This window comes from Hemicordylus capensis, chromosome 5 (assembly GCF_027244095.1).
Source record: "Hemicordylus capensis ecotype Gifberg chromosome 5, rHemCap1.1.pri, whole genome shotgun sequence".
NCBI classification, from domain to species: Eukaryota; Metazoa; Chordata; class Lepidosauria; order Squamata; family Cordylidae; genus Hemicordylus; species Hemicordylus capensis.
Window position 1 is genome coordinate 142,494,775 of NC_069661.1, and position 22,104 is coordinate 142,516,878.

General features: G+C 43.2%; 1 protein-coding gene across 6 annotated transcripts in view; it reads left to right on the plus strand.

The window, feature by feature from the left end:
- The window catches only part of SEPHS1 (selenophosphate synthetase 1), a 53,979-nt gene that overhangs the window by 8,771 nt on the left and 23,104 nt on the right, over positions 1-22,104 (plus strand). For all 6 annotated transcript variants that reach the window (XR_008308602.1, XM_053256123.1, XM_053256119.1 and 3 more), the window contains 5 exons: positions 2,267-2,370; positions 5,786-5,893; positions 16,962-17,116; positions 17,934-18,024; positions 19,746-19,845. Coding sequence is in view for 5 of the 6 variants with exons in the window: in XM_053256123.1 (XP_053112098.1) it covers positions 2,267-2,370; positions 5,786-5,893; positions 16,962-17,116; positions 17,934-18,024; positions 19,746-19,845 (558 nt within the window). In the remaining variant the exon portion in view is untranslated. The remainder of the gene's footprint in view (positions 1-2,266; positions 2,371-5,785; positions 5,894-16,961; positions 17,117-17,933; positions 18,025-19,745; positions 19,846-22,104) is intronic.

Sequence of the window (22,104 nt, forward strand, 5' to 3'; positions counted from 1 at the left end):
TCTTGTCTCTGCCTCTCTTAATCCTTCCCATCCTGCCATTACTGCCTTGGAACTCTGATTCCTATTGTTTCCTCCTTTAATATTTCCCTGCCACAGAACTTGGGACCTAGAATTTTGACTCTGCAAATTCAACTTGATGCAGATTTTATAACATTTCAAACTTACATTATTTCTGAAATGAGTTTTGGGAGCTCTAGTGAAGTTCCATGTTTACATATGGTACATGCAGAAGGATATTACTGAGAATATGCCTCTGCGTGCAAGCAAATTTGGTTCTTTGGCCCAGAGAACGAATTGAGGAGATCATATTGACACTGCTAAAGCTAATCCAGTCTCATAGGAAACTGGCTCTGAACCCTTGAAAGTAGCGCTGATTTTCCAGGAGGGAACGCTGTTAAGAAATGGAACGAGCTCAGTCCTGCTCTCTTAGAACTATTAGTTGGTCCTTCGAAGGCAAGAGAATGATGTGGAGTGGCTGACTGCTATGGCAAGGACTCTTGTGAGAGCTCATTTTGGGGTAAGGAAATGGGCTTGGTCCACCAACACTGATGTGAGAACCATTTAAAAAATTGTAATGGAAAATATTCTATATTATTCCACGAAGTTTTCAATTTCTAAAGATGTGCTTTTTCATACAATTAGTAACAAAATGAATTGAAATAATACCAGTTAAATTAGGCAGTTTCAAATGAACTTTTGTCAGGTGACTATCCCTAGAAAGCATGTGTGTATATTATAATAAATATCTATTTTTAAGTTTAGCATGCCCGAAGTATTGTTTTCAGTGCTTTAACTTTTCTTTAAATTTTAATATAAGGATGTATATGCTATTAAAGTTCATCTTTATTGGAATACTTGTAAATATTTTATTTTCTAGTAAAGCTTTGAATATGAATTATTGCATTTAAATCACATTGTGTGTCTTACTGAATTTGTGATCAAATATTTCAGTTCAGCTATTTTGGCTTTTGGGAGGTGGAAACTTTTAAGATATTTACAATGTGTAAAATTAGCATGGCGGTCTTTTTTTAAAAAAAGTTTAATATAAGCCAAGTATGCTAAATCAGATCCCAGTTGATCTAGGACAGTGGTAAATTTTCCAATTCTGAATGTTTTGGATTGCTTTCCACCGCCTTCCATTTTCTCTTCAAAGCAGCCCTCCTATATAAAACTAGCTACTTAGGTGTAACAAATTTTACTGACATGGTGTTTGAAGTTTGTCTTGGAGATCATTACAGTAATAGAGGAATACTATTTAAAGCCCAGTGGGTCATACCCAGCACATTGAATTATGCCTGGAAACTAAGGAAAGTCTGAAACAGAAGTGTAACTTGTTCCTCGCAGTCCAAGCTTTACAGATGAGCGTAACGTTCTACACAAGCTCTGGTTTCTGAATTGCCATCAAAGGAACAGCCTTGTGTAAAGCATATTGCTGCTTTTAAGTTTAGAAGGTAAACAAGTATGGATGCCAGGTCCACATTGGGTCACAATTATCGCACCAGAGGTACATGATGAAAAGCCCTCCCAGGTACTGCAGAAAACTGGATGGTGCAGTAGTATTCCAAGACAGTAAAACAATATTCCATCACATTAACCGAAGGAGGCAGAACTTCTTGAGCAAAAGCTATCTAGTGTGTATACCTGGCAATCATTATTTTGACCTTGTTGCATTCATTCCCTCTCTGTGGACAAACATTGATCGAGGACTGAGACCACAGGCCCAGGGTGTGAGTAGAAGCAGCAGACCCACGTGTCACTTGAAACCAAGCCTTTTGACAGCAGAGGGTGCAGCACCCTCCACCTCTGCCAGCACCTCCTGTGGGTCTGGGCAAAAATTTCCTTGCCCCCTTTGTTGCCGTCCCATGTTCATTGATGTTCAAGTAGATCAGGGAGGAAGTGGCCAACAGGTGCTCTTTCTCTTGTTGTATTGGGAGATTAAAGGTCTGTGTTCTGGTTTTAGATCTGGCAGTTCATGGAAATGGCAGTTGCAAGTCCTGTGCTGTATGCTTGTAAGAGCGGGTGAGCCACATGATGACTAGAGTTCTTTTTGCCAGGGAACCATGAGCTACTTCCCCTGGTCTGTTAAATTTTTGCTGTCTAGCACCAAACCTTTGTATGAGCTTGCCATGTTGTTGCCTCATGTGCACCTTTTGGATTTCCTTAGTATATAAGGGCTATTTTGGGGGTGGGGTGGGGGAGCAACAGTCTTCCTTTAGCAGTAATGACCAAATGATTATTATTGATTAGTGATGTCCTCTCTTTGTAGGAATTGGAATGGACACATGTGTTATTCCTTTAAGACATGGAGGCCTTTCTTTGGTCCAGACAACAGATTACATTTATCCCATTGTAGATGATCCTTACATGATGGTAAGTTGCATAAACACCTTCTCTCACATCAAAGACTCTGGATATAGGAAGGTGTTTACTATATACCTAAATGTTATTGGGTGGCATTCATTTCACCTCTGTATTTCGTCAGTTTTGTATTGGAATACCCAATTCAAAAAGTGACAGACACTTTTAAGTTGCTACAAAAATGTTCATCACTGGCTTGTCAGATGAGAGGCAGAGATCTAGACTTGAATGATGCACTGCTGTAGTTCTTGGGGTACTTTAAGTGTTAGAATTGTAACCCTAATAATTCTTGGCTTTTCAACTGAAAGACTGTTTTCTTGGGCAAGTAATTTCACAGTGCTCCTGTCTATCAATACAGATCTTTTAAAAACCTCATGTAGAATGTTATTTGTAAGCTTTGTATTTATTTGTAAAGTTCTTTGTAAGCTATTAAGAACACCAAATATAAAGTTATTTGTAAGCTGCCCCAAGCAGCTGTGTGCTGGTGGGGTGGGAGAAAACATTTTAAATAAATGAATAAAAAGTCTACAGTCCAAAGAATCAGCTTTTAATTTATTCATAAATTATCTAGAAGCAGGGGTAAGTAGCGAGGTGGCCAAATTTGCAGATGATACCAAGCTATTTAGGGTAGTGAAATCCAAAACAGATTGTGAGGAGCTCCAAAGGGGTCTCTCCAGACTGGGGGAGTTGGCGACAAAGTGGCAAATGTCGTTCAATGTTAGCAAGTGTAAGGTGATGCACATTGGGACGAAAACCCCCAACTTCAAGTATATGCTGATGGGATCTGAGCTGTCGGTGACTGACCAGGAGAGGGATCTTGGGGTCGTGGTGGACAGCTTGTTGAAAGTGTTGACTCAATGTGCGGCAGCTGTGAAAAAGGCCAATTCCATGCTAGGGATCATTAGGAAGGGGATTGAAAATAAAACGACTAATATTATAATGCCCTTATACAAAACTATGGTGTGACCATACTTGGAGTACTGCGTACAATTCTGGTCACTACATCTTAAAAAGGACATTGTAGAACTGGAAAAGGTACAGAAGAGGGCAACCAAGATGATCAGGGGCCTAGAGCACCTTTCTTATGAGGCAAGACTACAACACCTGGGGCTTTTTAGTTTAGAAAAAAGACGTCTGCGGGGAGACATGATAGAGGTCTATACAATCATGCATGGTGTGGAGAGAGAGATATTCTTTTCCCTCTCACACAACACTAGAACCAGGGGTCACTCCATGAAATTGATTGCCAGGAGTTCTAGGACCAACAAACAGAAGTACTTTTTCACACAGCGTGTGATCCACTTGTGGAACACTCTGCCACAGGATGTGGTGACAGCCAACAGCCTGGATGGCTTTAAAAGGGGTTTGGATGACTCCATGGAGGAGAGGTCTATCAGTGGCTACCAGTCGGAGGGCTGTGGGCCACCTCCAGCCTCAAAGGCAGGATGCCTCTGAGTACCAGTTGCAGGGGAGTAATGGCAGGAGAGAGGGCAGGCCCTCAACTCCCGTCTGTGGCTTCCAGCAGCATCTGGTGGGCCACTGTGTGAAACAGGATGCTGGACTAGATGGGCCTTGAGCCTGATCCAGCAGGGCTGTTCTTATGTAATATTTGTGTATAGCGCACAGTGGCAGGTACAGCCAGAGCCTTGTGTTGTAGCAGTTCTCACTGAAAAGTGCTAAAAGGACAAGCTGATGTTTGAAACTGAACAGCAACTTATTTATTTAGTAATGGGGATTTCTGGGCGCCAACATCAATTGAAACAGGCTGTGCATGCAGTTATATGCAAAAGACAAATGCAGGATATATTGCAAACTTTTCTTGTATGCTATTTTGCTGCGTGATGGCTAGATTCCTAGCAGACATGACCAACTGGAAGTTCACAGTAATTGGTTAAAACTACTAAATAAGCAGTTTGTATGCATTGTCCCTGGGACAGATTTCAAGTCTTGCTTTGTGAATGTGGGTGGGTTCAGACAACCAAGTAAACTGAGTGCATGCACTCCCTCTTCCCCTTAGTTTCATCACTTATCTAGGATGTCAGTGTTGTGGTTTGTTTCAGCTGTTACTCATCCGAACCAGAAGCTGTGCTTTACAAATCATTGTCAATCCACCATTTAAATCAGAGCTGAATTCCTGTTTCAAATGCTGGTTTAATCATGATTTGTAAACCACAATTAAAGGATAGTTCCAGATTTAGACAGGTTGTGGTATAAAAACCATGATGGAAGAGGTAAGAGGAGAAGGGAGCCTGTGGACTTGGGTTGCATTCATTACTGAATAAACCATGGTTTGATTGCCTGAGCCCACCCTGAGTGTCAAATGGACTTTGCAACAAATAAAACAATGTTGTGGGGATGGTGGGGACTTATCTCAGTAGCTAGATTTTCAGATTTTTGTAACAGTTTCCTCAGTGTTGAATATCAATATTTTATTTTTGAAATTTATTTAAAGTTTAGATATTCTAAAGTAGCAGCATAAATATGATTAAACAGAAAATTACATTTAAAATAGAATAAAACCAGTAGCAAAAATGCTATGTCAACTTATAACAGAAGTTTGAGAATTCCGCTCTGGATATCTTTTATGATGACAAAAGTAGATTCTAGAGTGATGCATATGACACCATTTGGCATAAATGGTGGTATGTCTTTTCCAAACATACATAACCACTTGACAGAATCCAGTTCACATAAAATAGCTAACAATTTTTTTCTTTTAAATTTAAATCCTGGTCTGGTTCCTTAGCAAGGGCAAATAGAAGAGAATTGGAGAGGAGAGCTGGTCTTGTGGTAGCAAGCATGACTTGTCCCCATAGCTAAGCAGGGTCTGCCCTGGTTGCATATGAATGGGAGACTTCATGTGTGAGCACTGCAAGATATTCCTCTCAAGGGATGAAGCCGCTCTGGGAAGAGCAGAAGCTTTCAAGTTCCCTCCCTGGCTTCTCCAAGATAGGGCTGAGAGAGATTCCTGCCTGCAACCTTGGAGAAGCCGCTGCCAGTCTGTGAAGACAATACTGAGCTCGATAGACCAATGGTCTGACTCAGTATATGGCAGCTTCCTATGTTCCTAAAAGCCAAAGGAAATACAATATGACAAGACTGTGTCACAAATCTTAAGCTTATTTAGAAAATTAATCTGATTTCAAATAGAGCTGACAGTTGGGCCTTTGATTCAAGTCATATTTAGTCCTTCAAAAGTACAACTTCATGTTAAATACTACAACAATCTCCCATTTCCCTCCTCTTCTTTGCTTCTTATCCTTGCTTCTTTCTTTGTCTCTTTCTCATTCTCTCTATTCTTGACATTTTTACTACTTGGGACAGGAATCTCTTGTTGTTGCTTGCATTGCATTGTAAAGTGATACATGTTTCAATAGTGCTACATAAATAATAATTTCATTAGGAGTTCTGTGTGTTCTGTTTTCAGGGACGCATAGCCTGTGCTAATGTTCTCAGTGATCTTTATGCTATGGGTGTTACAGAATGTGACAACATGTTGATGCTTCTCGGAATCAGTAATAAAATGACAGACTGGGTAAGTTATGTAAATGTTGTTGAGATGAGCAATGCTAACATGTTACCTTGTGTTTCTGTAAAAATGAATGTTAACTTGTAAGTGAATAATGCAAATTGTATTTCAGGACTTCAAAGAAAAAAATATGAGTGTCTTTGTGGAATTGTAAGTAGCTGTTCTCTGTGTGCCAAATTGTACTTTTGCTGCCCGTAAACATTGGGTCCTCATGAATATCCCTTTTCTTACCATTTAGAAATATTTCTCACATTGGAATGTGAGACAACCCAGCAGGTTGCATGCAAACGATTTTTGCATGTAATCTTAGCAGTGAGTTTGGAAACGGTGACCACTCTGGGTTTCCCAAACTCATTAGAATGACACAGATTGCTGAAAAGGACAATTGGGATCTACATGTTGCTGACCACTGCCAAATCTAGATAATTCAGGCAGGGATGAGGAGATTAGGAGAGGTGTGCATAGGTGTGGAATACTGCATGTGTGTGTGTGTGTGTGTGTGCGCGTGTGTGTGCGTGCACGAGCTTAATGGATGCAATAGTGTTGGTGTACAGAGCCAGTGTAGTATAGTGGTTAGAGTGTTGGACTAAGACCGAAGAGACGAGAGTTCAAATCCCCATTCAGCCATGAAACTCACTGGGTGACTTTGGACCAGTAACTTATTTCTAAGCCTCACATATCTCACAGGGTTGTTGTGAGGATAAACATAACGATGTATACTGCTCTGGGCTCCTTGGAGAAAGAATGGGCTGGTCTTGTGGTAACAGGCATGACTTGCCCGCTTAGTTAAGCAGGGACTCTGGTTGCATATGAATGGGAGATTAGAAGTGTGAGCACTGCAAGATATTCCCCTCAGGGGATGGAGCTGCTCTGGGAAGAGCAGAAGATTTCAAGTTCCTTCCCTGGCTTCTCCAAGATAGGGCTGAGAGAGATTCCTGCCTGCAACCTTGGAGAAGGCGCTGCCAGTCTGTGTAGACAATACTGAGCTCGATAGACCAATGGTCTGACTCAGTATATGGCAGCTTCCTATGTTCCTAAGATAGTAGTAGTACAGGGTGTGTAAGAGCCAGATTGCTAAACATGATTTCTAGAGTAGGAATGAAACACAGTTTTAATAGGGATGAAGGGGCTTGATTTCAGGAATGCTTCTGTAGAGCGTCTTTCAATTTCTGTTTCTGCTTTTTAGGACAAATAGGGTGGGTTCACATGTAATGGTAGCACCTGAGGTTCATGCAAACTCCAGCAGCCCTGGGAGTGCATACTCCTACCCCACTCTTGCGTAAGCCTTTACTTCCTTTCCAGGTTCTGATATGCTGAGGTTGGTTGTGCCATCTGAACCCAGCAGCCTTGGCATATCCTGTCCTACTTTCTGTTTGGTCTAATGACCGTAAACAAAATCACAATCACAATCCTGTCCTAATTCCATCAAGGAACTCGACACCTATAATTTATTTCAAGTCTCAGTTACAGATGTCGGGTTCCCTGATGGATGTAGGGCAGGATATGCCGAGACTGGTGTGTTCAGATGGCACAACCAATCTCAGCATATCAGAACATGGAAAGGAGGTAGAGACTTGCGCAGGAAAGGGGAGGGGGAGGAGTGCACACTTCCAGGGCTGTGGATGCTTGTGCAAATCTTGGGTGCTGCTGTTATGTGAACCAACCATATTGTTGACTGAAATTAGATGCTTGGTGTCAGACATAGGGATTTCTTTGCCTCTGACATCCAGAAGGAGTAGAGTAGATTTACAGAAAAGTGGCAGGTGCACTGGTTCTATTGCCTTCCATTTTTTCTGTGCAATCTCCCCTCTTCTCTTGGCTCCCACAAGCTAGGAAACCTGATGTTAGATCCAGACTGGGGGGAAAGCAACTCGGGGCGGCGGGGAGGAGATTAGGAGAGGAACAGTGGCGGAAGATGGAAGGCCCCTGCTCCTTCTCTTCCTGTGTTTCATAAACAATTAAACTGCATGTCTATTTCCACTCTTGGAATTCACCTTGAGGCATATTTCCCACTCTGAAACAGCTGCACTGGCTACCTATTTGTTTCTGAGTCCAATTCAAGGTGCTGGTTTTGACCTTTAAAGACCTTGATGGTTTGGACCCTGGATATCTGAAGGACTGCCTGCTCCCAAGGGTTTCTGCCCACTTGACCAGATCATCAGAAGGGGCTCTGCTCTGCATGCTGATGGTGAGAGAGGCTCAGATGTTGAGCATGTGGGACAGGGCCTTCTCAGTCATTGCCCCCAGGCTTTGGAATGCTCTCCTGGCTGGCATCCGCTCCTCAGTCTCCTTGACAATTTTTAGGAAAAAAGTAAAGATATGACTCTTCACCCAGGCTTTTAAATGAAAGTATTTTGTGTGTGTTTTGCTGCTGCTGCTTTGTGTTATGTATTATTATTTTATGGGTTATTTTTATTTAAAGATTATTTTTATATTATTATTATCTGTACTTTTGTATGATGTATTTTTGAGATCATCTGTACCTTTGTATTTTAATTATGCATTGTTTTAATTATGTCGTAAACTATTTTGAGATTATTTTAATGAAAAGCAGTATATGAATTGAACAATAAGTACATATAAAGTTCTACCATTAGACTGATCAAATCAGTTCTCCTAGAATAACATATGCTGAACCATTTTCATCTTCTGGTGTGTTCATATGTTCAAGATGCAGTAGAAGTTGAAATGGGTTGAAAAAGCATGAACAAGTCTTGGTAAGATCCTCATTCCAGCTTGTTCTGGACTTGGTAATCAAATAACTGATAGAAGATTTTATTCTGACAGTCACTGTTGCACAAGGAAATATACTGATCCATCACTAAAGCGGAGTCAAAATGGAAGACTGAGTTTTGCAAATCTTTTGCAACCCTGCCCCATTTAGATGATTTTTCAAGTTGGGGGCACAGAAAGGCTTGAAAGTTGGGGGTGGGTGGGGACTAAAAGACCAGTTCTCTTGTTTTCCTACAGTGTGCTGACAGTTTCATTATCTTCCAGAACAACTTGGCAAAACAAGTGTCAGTCCAACTAAGATTGGTTTGAAGAAGCAGGCTTCTGTATACCATCACCTACTGAATCAGGAATTACATTTTATATTGCATGTATATCAAAATACACATCTGAGTGCAGATGCTGCCTATCAGCATTTTATTGCTTTCAGTGAGATGCACACTGCTATACTCTTTCGAGGGATGTATGTCCTGTCAAAGGTAACGGAGTATAGATGCACTTACATATGCATCACCTTTAACTTGCAGTTCCTGATACAGCAAGTAGTAGGCATGTTTATCTCCTTAGTTGTTGGGTTGTTAAACAGAGTGGATAAAGACAGATTTTTTAAAAATTGTTTTTTAATTTAAATCAATGTTTTTAAAGAATGTAAATAAAATACTAAATTTCAAATTCAAGGCTGTGTGAAACTCACCTCCCCTGCCCAGATGATCCAACAACTTTGGTAGGAAGCACAGACTGCATTCCCACATGATCTGCACTGCTACATGTATGTAGCACAGATCTCCAGAGGCTGCAGTGGTGCCTCCATGTATTCTCCAGTGCACCCCGCAATGAGTGTGGTGCATTGGGGGATACCCCCATGAGGCAGGTGTCCTAGATGCCCATCTCTGTGTGCGCTCAGGTTGCAAACAGCTCGAGCACATCCATGATCCCAGCGCCAGGGTTAAGGGGACACTCAAACCCTTAACCTCACCTAAAGGCCTGGCTTCGGAGTCAGGCTAAGTGGGCGGACAGCACCAGGATCAACACGGATCCCGGCGCTGCACACAAGCAGCCTAACCCAGGCTGGGCTGCCCTAGCCTGGTTTAGGCTGCTCATGAGAATAGCTTTTATATTTCGTAAATGCTCTGTTGAATTGTGAGACTGAAACTTGGGTTGGTGGTTAACATCCTTCATAATGCATGCTCAGAGGCAGAGATCCAGAACTTTCTCCATAAGTTAATAGAAGCTAGTATAGGCTCTAAATCGGAGTATAACCTTACTCTTTGGCAACATTTTGGGTATTAGGAATAAGCTCTGCTGCTGATTGATTATGTGGTTTGTATAATAGGTAGAGTCCATACCATTTAGTCATTGGGCTAAATAATTTGAGGAAGATTTTACTGCTCATTCCAGAACTGAAGTACTGCAAATACTGAGAAGTATTTTTATGCACTGCATTTTGGCATGTGAGCAAGTATGTATTTGCATATTATGTTGACACATTAAAGAGCCTATAGCTTCAATTTAAAATGGAATTGCCAAGTGTAGGCTATCTGCTCATACTGTGTTTTCAGTTTCACAAAGCTATTAGTAGAGTGTGAGAGACCTTAATTACGTTGGATAGTATGTAAATAAAATAAAGTTGTGCCTTCAAGTCGGTGTCAACTCCTGGCAACCACAGAGCCATGTGGGTTTCTCTGGTAGAATACAGGGTATAGGTGTATCTGGATTGTGATCCATTGTATCCATAAGAACTGGGTTCTGTGCCTGCGCAGGGACCTCTCGGGCTGATTAATTAGCTCCTCTCCGCGCCCCATCTGCCTGCACGTGCCTTGCAGTGACCGTTGAGATTGGCGGTTGGGGCGCCTCCTTCTCAGTTTTCTCTTGACCGCCTAAGCGATCACACCTCTTAGCTGTTGCTCCTCGATTGAACTTGTTTGGATTTAGGCTTGACTCAGATTGTATTGGTTACTCTTATTGCTAAACGGACTGAGTATTTGGTAATTGTGAATATATTGGTTTGACCTTGGAACGGAACTTGGAAAGTGTTTGACTATTCTAAACGAACTGGTTTGTCGAAAGATTGTTTGCCTTTGTGTTGACTCGGAACGGAATACAGACTTCGCCTACTCTACGGAGCTGCCTTGTTGGTGAGGCAATGGAAGTTAAGAAAACTTTCAAAAGATGTGTAAAATGCCGGGCCAAGCTACCGTCTACAGATTACCATGACGCGTGCTTGATGTGCCTCGGAAAAGAGCACAATACTGCAGCATGTAAAGTTTGTTGCTCGTTTTCAAAGCAAACGAGACAGAATAGAGCATTACATCTTCGGGCGGCGTTGTATGAGGAGGCCCTTCGCCCGCCGACACCACGGCCGTGTGCTTCGTCAGGCTCCAGAACTTTGGCAGGAGCCCCGTCGACATCGAGTGCGCATTTGGTGTAGAGCTCTCCGGGGCTGAGTAACAGCGGACCTGCACAGCAGCAGTCTAAAACCACTGCCGAGGACATCTTTAACAAACCTAAGGAGGTTTCAAAGAAACGGAAGCACAAGGATAAGGATCGCCATTCGAGGGGGGAGGCTGAATACCGAGACCAGCGAAAATCATCTCGACATCGGACTGTGCCGACCCCGGAACAGTCTCCTTCAACGCCGAGAACTCCAGGATTGACGGGACATGACGGAGGACTTTGTGAGCTGCTGGGCTCGGCTTCGAGCACCCCTTCAGGATCGACTTTTCAGGGGTTTCTGACTACAGACGAGGCTAGACGAGGATCCTGATGTGGAAGAACCAGCTAGGCTGCCTCGAACCCCTTCTTCTGCTCCTGCACGTATGCAGGGCTCGGGTGTGGGGGCTCCTGCCCCGACTTTATTACAAGAGCAACCTTCATTCCAACCTACTCACACCTGTGGCTTCCGGCATACTTTACCAGCAGATTATGCAGAGTTTCTACGTTGGAGAGCTTTGTAGGGGCCTCTGCCTCAAGCCCAAAATGTTCACCTAGACCCAGTGGCGGCCATTCCTGCGCAGCGTGCGCCAGTGGTCCAGCCAGTAATCCAACCATTGGCTCAACCACATTCGGAACCAATAGTTCAAATTCAGCCACTGATTCAAGTGCAACCTGGACCGCTCTGCCCACCTCACCAAGTGCCGATGGCTCAGACTCACCCTTCGATGGCTCCACCGCAGCCGCCAGTGGCTCAGCCACCACAGGTCTGTGCGCCAGTCGAGCAGATTCCAGTAAAGCCTGCAGGGAAAAGGAAGCGAAAGTCTACTCCTCCGCCTTCAGAGCCACCTTCCTCCCCCTATGACAGTAGCATTGATGATGCCTCGGGGGCTATTTCAGAGTTGGATGATGTCAGGCGCCGGTCAGACCCCCCCCTTGGATGTTTCGCCTAAACTCTCAACTTCACCAACAGAGGATTTAAAGGCTTGTCATGCTTTAATAAGAGACATAGTAGAGGCTCTGGGGATGGAAATAAGGTCGCCTGATGAAGATGTTGTGGACCCAGTCTATAACATGATGAGGAAGTCTAGATCTTCACACCCGGTTGCTCTCACCATGATCCCAGCAATTAGCAAGGCAGCTAAGGCGGCGTGGGAGGTGATGAGTGTCGCGGTGCCAACTTCTAAGCGGATAGAGAACCTGTACAGAGTCACTGAGGAGGAGAATACTTACCTGCTGCGCCATCCGGTACCCAATTCGCTGGTCGTGAGCTGCGCTTCTACCTCCAAGAGTGGCCACCGACATACAACACCTGCGGATAAGGAGGGGAGGAAGGTTGATGTATTGGGCAGGAGAATATATAGCACAGCTAGTCTGGCTATCTGTATTGCCAATTATGCAGCATGTATGGCTCGTTATAACCACCTGCTATGGGATGCTCTTTTGCAAGACTCCACTTCTATGACACCAGAGGAGTTTCAGTGGAAGTTCAATGACACTTATGAGAAGACTACTGCAGTGACGCGACAGCAGTTGAGTGCGTTCAAACATCTGGCTGAGACCGAGTCCAGAACGATGGTAACAGCGGTGAGCTTGCGCAGGCATGCATGGCTCCATTCTGCTACTCTACAACCTGACATGAAGGACAGAGTGGAATCTCTGCCGTATGATGGGAAGGGATTGTTCCATGAAGACACGGACACCTCTATGGAAACTTTAAAGAAATCAGAGTTTACAGCCCGTATGTTTATGGTACTTTCAAGTGGGTCCAGTTCGACATCTAGGAGTCAAAATTATTATCGGCAGAGACGCAATAGGTTTCAAGACAAGAAGGATTATAAGAGGCAATACCGGACCTATCAACGCAATAGGGGGTCTAACCAGAAAGCGAAGGGAAAGGTGACACGACAAAACGACAAGGATACTTCAAAGCAGAGCTTGATGGGACCGTTCGTTCACTGCACTGCCTTGGCAATTTTTACAGCCAAATTGTTGGTCTAATTCCATCACCACCAGTCGAACAATCCAGGACCCAAACCATCGGCCCTGTAGTTGCCAGAAATTCCATCAGACTGGCAAGCCATGCCCAAGCATGGCACAATATAACATCAGATCGGTGGGTCTTGCGTATAGTGCAAACGGGAGATGCGTTGGAATTCAAGACCAAGTCTCCATTTTCAGGGCTGATATACACGCCAGCCACGGAGATACTTCAGGAGGAGGCCAAGGTACTGCTGGAGAAGCAGGCGATTACACCTGTGCAGTGGACGAACAGACTGACGGGGTATTATTCCCGTTACTTTCAGATCCTGAAGAGAGACGGCGGGATCCGGCCTATAATGGACTTGAGAGGGCTCAATTGCTTCATTCTGGCCAGGAAGTTCAGAATGGTCACTCTGCAAACTGTCCTGTCCCTATTGGTGCACAAAACGTGGGCAGTAACACTGGACTTGAAGGATGCCTATTTTCATATCAGCATCCAAGAGAGCCACCACAAATACCTCAGGTTTACGGTGGGAGCACAGATATATCAATATGTGGTGCTCCCGTTCGGACTGTCAACGGCACCCAGGGTGTTTACCAAAGTGATGGCAGTTGTGGTGGCCTACCTACGGACACAAGGACTAGAGGTCTATCTGTACTTGGACAATTGGCTCGTGGTCAATCGCAGCAAGGCTTTGCTAATTCAACAGGTGCAGCAGCTGGTGCACCTGTTAGAGAGTCTCGGGATCAACATCAACTGGAAGAAGTCGAAGCTCGAACCGATGACTCGGGTGAGTTTCATCGGAGCAGTGTTAGATTTAGAGAGGTTGAGAGCGTTCTTGCCTATGGAGCGCATTGCCCAGATACACCCTCTCATCCACCAATTTATGGAGACCCCACAGCAGCCGGCAGTTCGGATTCAGAAGTTGCTGGGGTTAATGGCTTCGTGTACCACGACCGTAGAGTACACACAGTTACACATGCACACACTGCAGCTGTGGTATCTCCGCAATTTTCGCCGCAATGTGGACAATCAAAGTATGCGCCTGACACTGCCACCGCGGATTCTGGGGAGTTTGCGGTAGTGGATGGAGGAGCTCAATCTTGTCCAAGGAGTTGGATTCGCATCACGAATTCCTACGTGTCAAATAACGACCGATGCGTCCAAGACAGGATGGGGGGCGCATTGCTCAGGTCACTGCATCCAGGGGTCGTGGACACAGCCACAGGCTTGGCAACACATCAACTATTTAGAGCTGATGGCGGTGTTCCTAGGCCTCAGAGCGTTCGAGCCGCTGGTCGCGGGAGCGACTGTGCAGCTGGAGTTGGACAATACGATGGCAATTGCCTATGTCAATCACCAAGGGGGGACAGTGTCCTTAACGTTGTGCCTGTTGGCCCAAAGGATTTGGGATTGGTGCATTCAACACTCAGTTCACCCTATCGCGATCCACATAAAGGGGGTGGACAATTGCTTGGCCGACAGGCTCAGCAGAATCACCGACTTCAACCAAAGACACGAGTGGGAGATAAATCCGGTGTACCTCAGAGTAGTGTTCAGAATTTGGGGGGTCCCATCGATAGATTTGTTTGCAACTCATGCCAACAAAAAGTGTGCCAGTTACTGCTCTCGTGCGGGCATAGGCCAGGACTCCCTAGGGGACGCGTTTCAACATACCTGGAAGGTGGGTCTGCTGTACCTCTTCGCGCCACTGCTGCTGCTGGGGCGAACAATCGCACGTGTGATGCGGGACAGAACAAACTGCATTCTTCTGGTTCCATGGTGGCCACGCCAGCCATGGTTCGCCCCACTTCTACAGTTGTCAGAGTGTTTTCCATAGATTCCCTTGGTGGCAGATCTGTTACAAAGGGAACAAGGAAAGGTGTTACATCCCGAGGTCCAGTCACTGAATCTGACTGCGTGGAGAATCAACTTCTGAATAGTATATTACTGAATAGCAGACGGGAGATGACAAGTAGTTACGCTTGCAAGTGGAAATGCTATTGGACGTATATGAAAGGAAAGGGGATCAAGCCCTTATGTGCAACACCGCGTGAGGTGTTGGTGTACCTGATTTCACTGAAGTTGGACAACCTGGCCAACGTCTCGACTAAACTGCATTTGGCTGCAATTTCATCAAGGCATAAGGGCTGGGATGGATCTTCAGTCTTCTCCCACCCAGAGTGCAAGCATTTCCTTAAGGGCATCAATAATTTATATCTGCCTGTGCGTCACCCTATGGAACAGTGGAGTTTGTCATTGGTGTTTTCAGCCCTAACGGAGGCCCCATTTGAGCCCTTGGCAATAGTGCCGATTAAGCTTCTGACGTTAAAAACAGCGTTCCTGGTGGCAATCACGTCAGCGAAGCATGTGAGCGGGTTGACAGCGCTGCGGATGGATAAGCCTTACACACAGTTCTATCCGCACAAGGTGGTGATGCGCCTTGATCCATGATTCCGGACGAAGGTGGTGTCTGAATTCCATTTGAATCAGGAGATAGTGCTACCTACCTTCTTCCATGATGCAGAAACAGACTTGGAAAGGGCACTCCACACGTTAGATGTGCGGAGGGCTCTTCTATATTACTTGGAGCAGACTCATTGTTCTAGGAGAAGTAAGAAGCTATTCATCTCGTTTAATGGACGTTGTAAGGGCCGTCTGATTTCTCGCCAACGCTTGGCGCAATGGGTAGTGGAACTCATTTTTCTTGCCTTTAAGTGTCAAAAAGTAACCCCATCTAGGACGGTGCGGGCCCATTCTACAAGGGCTTATGCGGTGTCAGCAGCACATCTGTCGGGCATCAAGATGTCGGATATCTGCCTGGCAGCCACGTGGTCTTCTCATCTGCCATTCGTCAAGCGTTATGCTCTAGATTTGCGGATGGCAAGGGAGGCAAATTTTGGAAGGACTGTCCTGAAGAGGGTATTAGCGTAGCTATGGGTCTTCTGCACCCGCCTCCAATAAGGGGAAAGCTTGCTAATCACCCAGTTCTTATGGATACAATGGATCACAATCCAGATAAACAGGTTGCTTACCTGTAACATATGATCTGGATGTGATCCGTTGTATTCATAAGTCCCTCCCAGACCAACCCCTCTGCAGAATCGGTGGGAACAGAGAGACTAAACGTCGTGTGGATCGTCCCAGTGAGCGGTCTGCGAGAAACCTGAGAAGGAGGCGCCCCAACTGCCAATCTCAATGGTCACTGCAAGGCACGTGCAGGTGGAAGGGGCGTGGAGAGGAGCTAATTAATCAGCCCGAGAGGTCCCCTGCGCAGGCGCAGAACCCAGTTCTTATGAATACAATGGATCACATCCAGATCATATGTTACAGGTAAACAACCTGTTTTTCTCTGGGAAACATACCAGTGGGGATTTGAACCAGCAACCTCTCGCTCCCTAAGCAAGTTACTTCCCCGTTGCACCATTAGGTGGGATGTACCATATATATATCTTAACATCTTTAAAAGCAATATATATATATATATATATATATATGAAGGAGGCGAATATATATAGGAGGAGAATATATAGGAGGAGAATATATATATATATATATATATTGCTTTTAAAGATGTTAATATACATTCCTTTGTGTTCTCCTATAGCAATAACCTGCTGTGTGCTTTATATTAAGGAGCAAAATATCCTGAATGTTAAGAACTTTGCTGGTTTTATAAGAAGAGCATACACTTAAATCCATGAAATGTTCATGTTTTGTTTCTGTTGTATGTTCTTAAAAAAATGTTTGCTGAGCTTTTTTAAACAGTAAAACACTCTAGTCTAGTTGGAGCTCCTGTATGTTGGTTTGTGAGTTGTAAATGGATACCTTTGATGCTAGTTTGTACCCCTAGTGCAGTAGAAAATGTAAATTGTTTTTCCATTAACAAGTCACTTTTTTTTTTTTTGCTTGTTCCCTTTTGATCTGTAGGAAAGAGACAAAGTGATGCCTCTCATTATCCAGGGTTTCAAAGATGCTGCAGAAGAGGCAGGAACGTCGGTGACTGGTGGTCAAACGGTTTTAAACCCTTGGATTGTTTTAGGAGGGGTAGCCACAACAGTCTGTCAGCCTAATGAGTTTATAATGTGAGTTGAAGGATTTAATTTTATGCAAAAGGTGTCATGCAAATCATTAATCTTATGCAAAACATTAAAGTGTATAATTACTTCTAACTACTTCTGGTGCTCTTCTAAAACTCATGGAATAGTTGTGTGGACCCAACTTTTTTTCTGTGCTTAGTTTTTTAAAACAGAAGTGTTACCACTTGAAGTCCACATTTTCAAATAAAGAGCTAGTGTTATAAATTCTAGTCTAGAATGTGTAAGTATCCTTAATTTTTTTAAAAGCCTTTTAAAAAGTCATTTGAATAAAGATATGTTTAATGGTACCTAGAAAGTCATAATAATAACTCAGCAGTTGTCATTCTGTTCACCATATTGGGTATTTGCTCATACTGTGTAGTGTTCATTATTGAATGCTAAAAAGGAAGTTATTCCCTTCCAGCAAACTTGGGGTAGTGTGTGACTATCAGTCTTACCCTGATTAAACTGAAACTCTGCTTATGGTGTCTGCATTAACTTTATGTTAAGATCCAGAGCACTTATACAAGTTTCATTGAAAGCAGTGTGACTTACTCCCCAGTATGAGATTGGGGTGCTGGTATGAAAGCTCGGTGTAAATATAGTTAAACAGTTTGAAATGCTATTTCTCCAACATGTACAAATATTGTGAGCAATCTTCTGCCACATATTTATGCCATCCAGTGAGTGCATTTCACAGGCAGCTTTTTAAAAGTACTTTTGTTTTTAAGTATATTTTGAGCACTGTTGAATATACTCTGTGGAATGCTAACTAGGAAATAGTAATTTCACGTGTCTCAAATATGTGGATATCTTGTTGCAGGCCAGACAATGCTGTACCAGGAGATGTGCTTGTATTAACTAAGCCCTTGGGAACACAAGTGGCTGTAGCTGTTCACCAATGGTTAGATATTGTAAGTAAATTCGTCTGCATGAGGTTGGGTAAAGGGATCAGGGGAATGTTGGGTGTGGCCACATTAGAGATAAGCCAACCTTGATTTTGAAAATTTGATTCTATGGGACTGGTAGAAATTTGTCAGTAAAGCAGTGAATAAGCAACATGGGCTTAAGCTCTAATTTTCTTGCAGGTGACTATTTTCTGTTACCGTTTTTGAAACCGAGTCTCTGCCACATGTTCATAGACCTGCCAATTATCTTTTAAAAAAACAAAAAACTTCTGATAGAAAAACCTCTGAAATGATCACACAGGACAATACTGAAATTTTCACTATAAAAACAAACACATTTCTTCCTGTGTTTTGACATGGTGTATCTATGAAGTTATCATTGCTAGCCTAACACTTCAAAAGAATGTGCTTTTACTGTACTTGGAACAACATTCATTGAGATGCAGAACAACAAAATGACACTACTTTTCTGATTGCAGTTCCATCTACATTAGTTGTTTCTGTGACACATAGACCTGCAAATTAAGGATCTGCTGAATCCTTATATTTCAAATGCTCTTAATTTTCCTTAGTTGTCAGACCAGCATACCAGCACTTAAAAACAGAGCAAGAAAAAATTCAATTCTAATATTTCTTCTAGACAAAATATCTTTTGATTGTTGCTTTGTAAGAAAGTTCTTTGGTTATGCCATCTGCTTAGCTTTTGTTGCTGATGTTGTATTAAGAAAAATAAGTGGATATAAAATAAAACTAGAGAATGGCTAACCTGTATATTATATGCGAAGCTTCCAAAGGAGACCTAAGTTATATGGCTCTTGGAGAAATCTCTTGAAATGATTGCACTGTAGAATAACACAGTCTTCCCTCTCACCCCAGGGAAATAAGAATGGTCCCAGTTATTTGAATGTGGAATCTCCCTTTTGCTGGGAGAGTGAACTGTTCAGGCCCACAGTTTGGATGCTTACTGTTCTGGATACCAATAAGCTAACTGAATGCAGATTATCTGTAGCTTCTTAGATGGGGTAGATGAGGACACTGGTCATGGATGGATTCAGTTTCCCCTGCCTACAGGATCATGAAGCCTTGGGGAACCTCTTGATTCCTTGGTGCACCTGGATTTTTAGGTTGCAGTAGTGATTGTGTATAAATGCAGGCTATGTGCATCACTGTATTGAAACTAGTAAGTTAATTAAAATGTGAACTGCCGCTTCAAAATACACTTTCTGTCATATTTTGACAGCCTGCAGTTTTTACTGCAATTGGAATTAGTTACGCCTGCAATCCTGCACTCATTTACCTCAAATAAGCCTCACTGTGAAACTTGCTTCTAAGTAAATATGCATAGTATTGCACTGTAAGCCAGGTAATTACACCACATGCAGAAATCATCATCTATTATATTAATTCTCCTGGGTGTGCCTTAGAATGTGCATCCCAGAGCCCAGCTGATTGGCTGAGGCTGCACACAGGAGGATTGGTTGCCACGGTGGTGGCCTGGCCGCCGAGGCAAGGCCCAGGAGGGGGGAAAGAAAGGGGGGCAGAAGTGGCAGTGGGGAGGAGAGGTGGCTGGGCCCAGAAGCAGAGACTGGGGCAGAAGGTGGGGGGAGAGGTAACCGCTGGCCCCAAAGAGCGCACAGATGCTCTGTGCGGGGTCAGCTAGTATAGTTAAATGATGTTTGTAATACCAGCTGTATAGGCAAACTAATCTTGTTTCTTTTATGTATCAGCCAGAAAAATGGAACAAAATAAAGTTGGTTGTTACACAAGAAGATGTGGAACTAGCATATCAAGAAGCAATGATGAATATGGCAAGACTCAACAGAACAGGTATGAGAAAGGGGAATACCCGCTTCATGTCTTACCTATAAAGAAATAACATAAATGAGGCATTCTGAAGGAATTTGTTTTTAAAAAAATAAAAATGCACAGACACTATTCATATAGCATATTTACCCAAATCAAAGACTACTGATTTTTAAGAAGGAACCGCCCCCCCCTTAAAAGCTGTGGTTAAATACAGCTTATACCTGCATTTACTTGAATGGAACAAGACTCTGAATGTAAGACAACCTCCTGATTTCTCAGATTAAAAAACTTGGGGGGGGGGGGACCTAGTCTTTGATTGAGGTAAATACAGTAATTAAAAATCAGGTAGCATAATAGAATAGAATTGATATGACTGTTTAATGCATTGGAGTCTGAAAAATACTGACGTTTCATTATGTTCCCAAAGTCATCAAGAGGTTATAGAGGTACCTTCTGAGGATCCAGAATAAGTGCCACAGAAAGTAATGGGACTTAAGATAGTTGGGACTAATTTGTCTCATTTCAGTGCTGCTTAATCTGGATCCTACCCAATATTTGAAAATGAAAAAATCTTACCAGGGTCCAATCAGAAGAGATGTAATGCTGAAGCTAAATAAGTTGGGGTCTGGTCATTGCCTGGATAGTTCCAGCATAGCAGAAACACTTATAAATGTAATCCTCACACTGACTTTGTTGTATGAGAGGACCTAAGAGGTTTTCTCGACCTCTGATTGAAATGGCAAGAATTTAAATCTTGTTCTGCATGCCATGTCTTATTACTCTAGCTGTGCACTGCCTTTGGGCATCCTATGCAAGTAGGGGTTTTTTAGTCTTTGGAGAATAGGCATTGCAGTAGGAAACATTAGGTTGTTCCCCCTGCAAATGCCAAAGGACTGGCAAACATGTCAGCATTCTGGCTTCATTGTCAAACTGGCCACTCTCTACCAGGACTTGCTAGCCATAGGATTTAATAGGGCAGGGAAATCTTGATAACTTTTTAACTGCTGCCCAGAATGCACCAGCCCCTCTTAGCCTAGCCTGAACAACGTATACTAGTCATTTTCACCAAGTGTTAAAGACATCTACGGTATGATACACTTGACTAAAGACTGGACAAAAAAAGGACCAATGTGTCACTTTTCTACTTGCTATATTTGTGCCAATTTTTTCAGATTGTTCTGAAATTAGGTACATTTGTAGACCTTGTCTAATAGATCATGCATACCAAGTTTCAAGTTATTAGGGATGTGCATAAGGTTCTGAGCTCAGAACATTCCAACCTCGGAATGAGCCATTTTGTGTGTTCTGAGCTTGGAACAGAATGACTAGGAGTATTTATAGACCGCCTTTCAATAAAAGTTCCCAAAGTGGTTTACATAGAGAAATAAAAATAAATAAGGATGACTCCCTGTCCGCTCACAATCTAAAAAGAAACATACCAGCAACAACCATTGGAGAGATGCTGTTGTGGGGTTGGATAGAGCCAGCTGCTCTCCCCCCTGCTCAATAGAGAGAAGCACCCACTTTTAAAAAGGTGCCTCTTTGTCCTGTTAGCAGGGGTATGTTCCAAGCTCGAAACCAAATGACAGTGTTTTAAGTCGGAATGTTCCGAGCATTCCATTCACCATTTTGGAGTCCAGAATGGCACTCAGAATGCTTTGAGTGTTCCAAGCTCATTCCGTCAGAACAAACTGCTCAACCAGTTGCTCCAACAGAGTGTTCTGGGCATTTGTGTTCTGTTCTGAGCTCGGAACAGAATGCAAATGTTGTTCCATGCATATCCCTACAAGTTATTAGCTCAATGAATATTTATAAGCAGTAGTATTTTGAGGTGTATAATGGCAGATACCTTTTTGCTACTCACCTTAACTAAAGTGGCACTCCCTTGCCCCTTGATGAATGAGAGAGCAGCTCTTAGGGATGATGGGAGCTGTCACTGGCTCCCAGGCCTTGCAATGAAGAACACTGTACTATAACATTGTGGCTGAAATGAACCATGAGGCGTCCCCACCCCATCCTTGTACTTGTTACTTTTCAAGGTGTTACTTTTCACGTACATTTTTGTTACTTTGAACTTTTCAAGGTGGGAGACCAATCAGTCAAAGCTTCCTAAAAGGCTTTGCCAAAATACGTATATACTGAAAGTACCCTTTTCAGCAAAAGGGTTCTCAAAGTAGTTTGTGTAGCAAAAGCTTTGAGGAAATTTTTGCCTTTCCCAAAAGAGATCTGAGTCTTAAACACAATCACACATGTGATGCACTGGAGGGACAGTATGTTGGG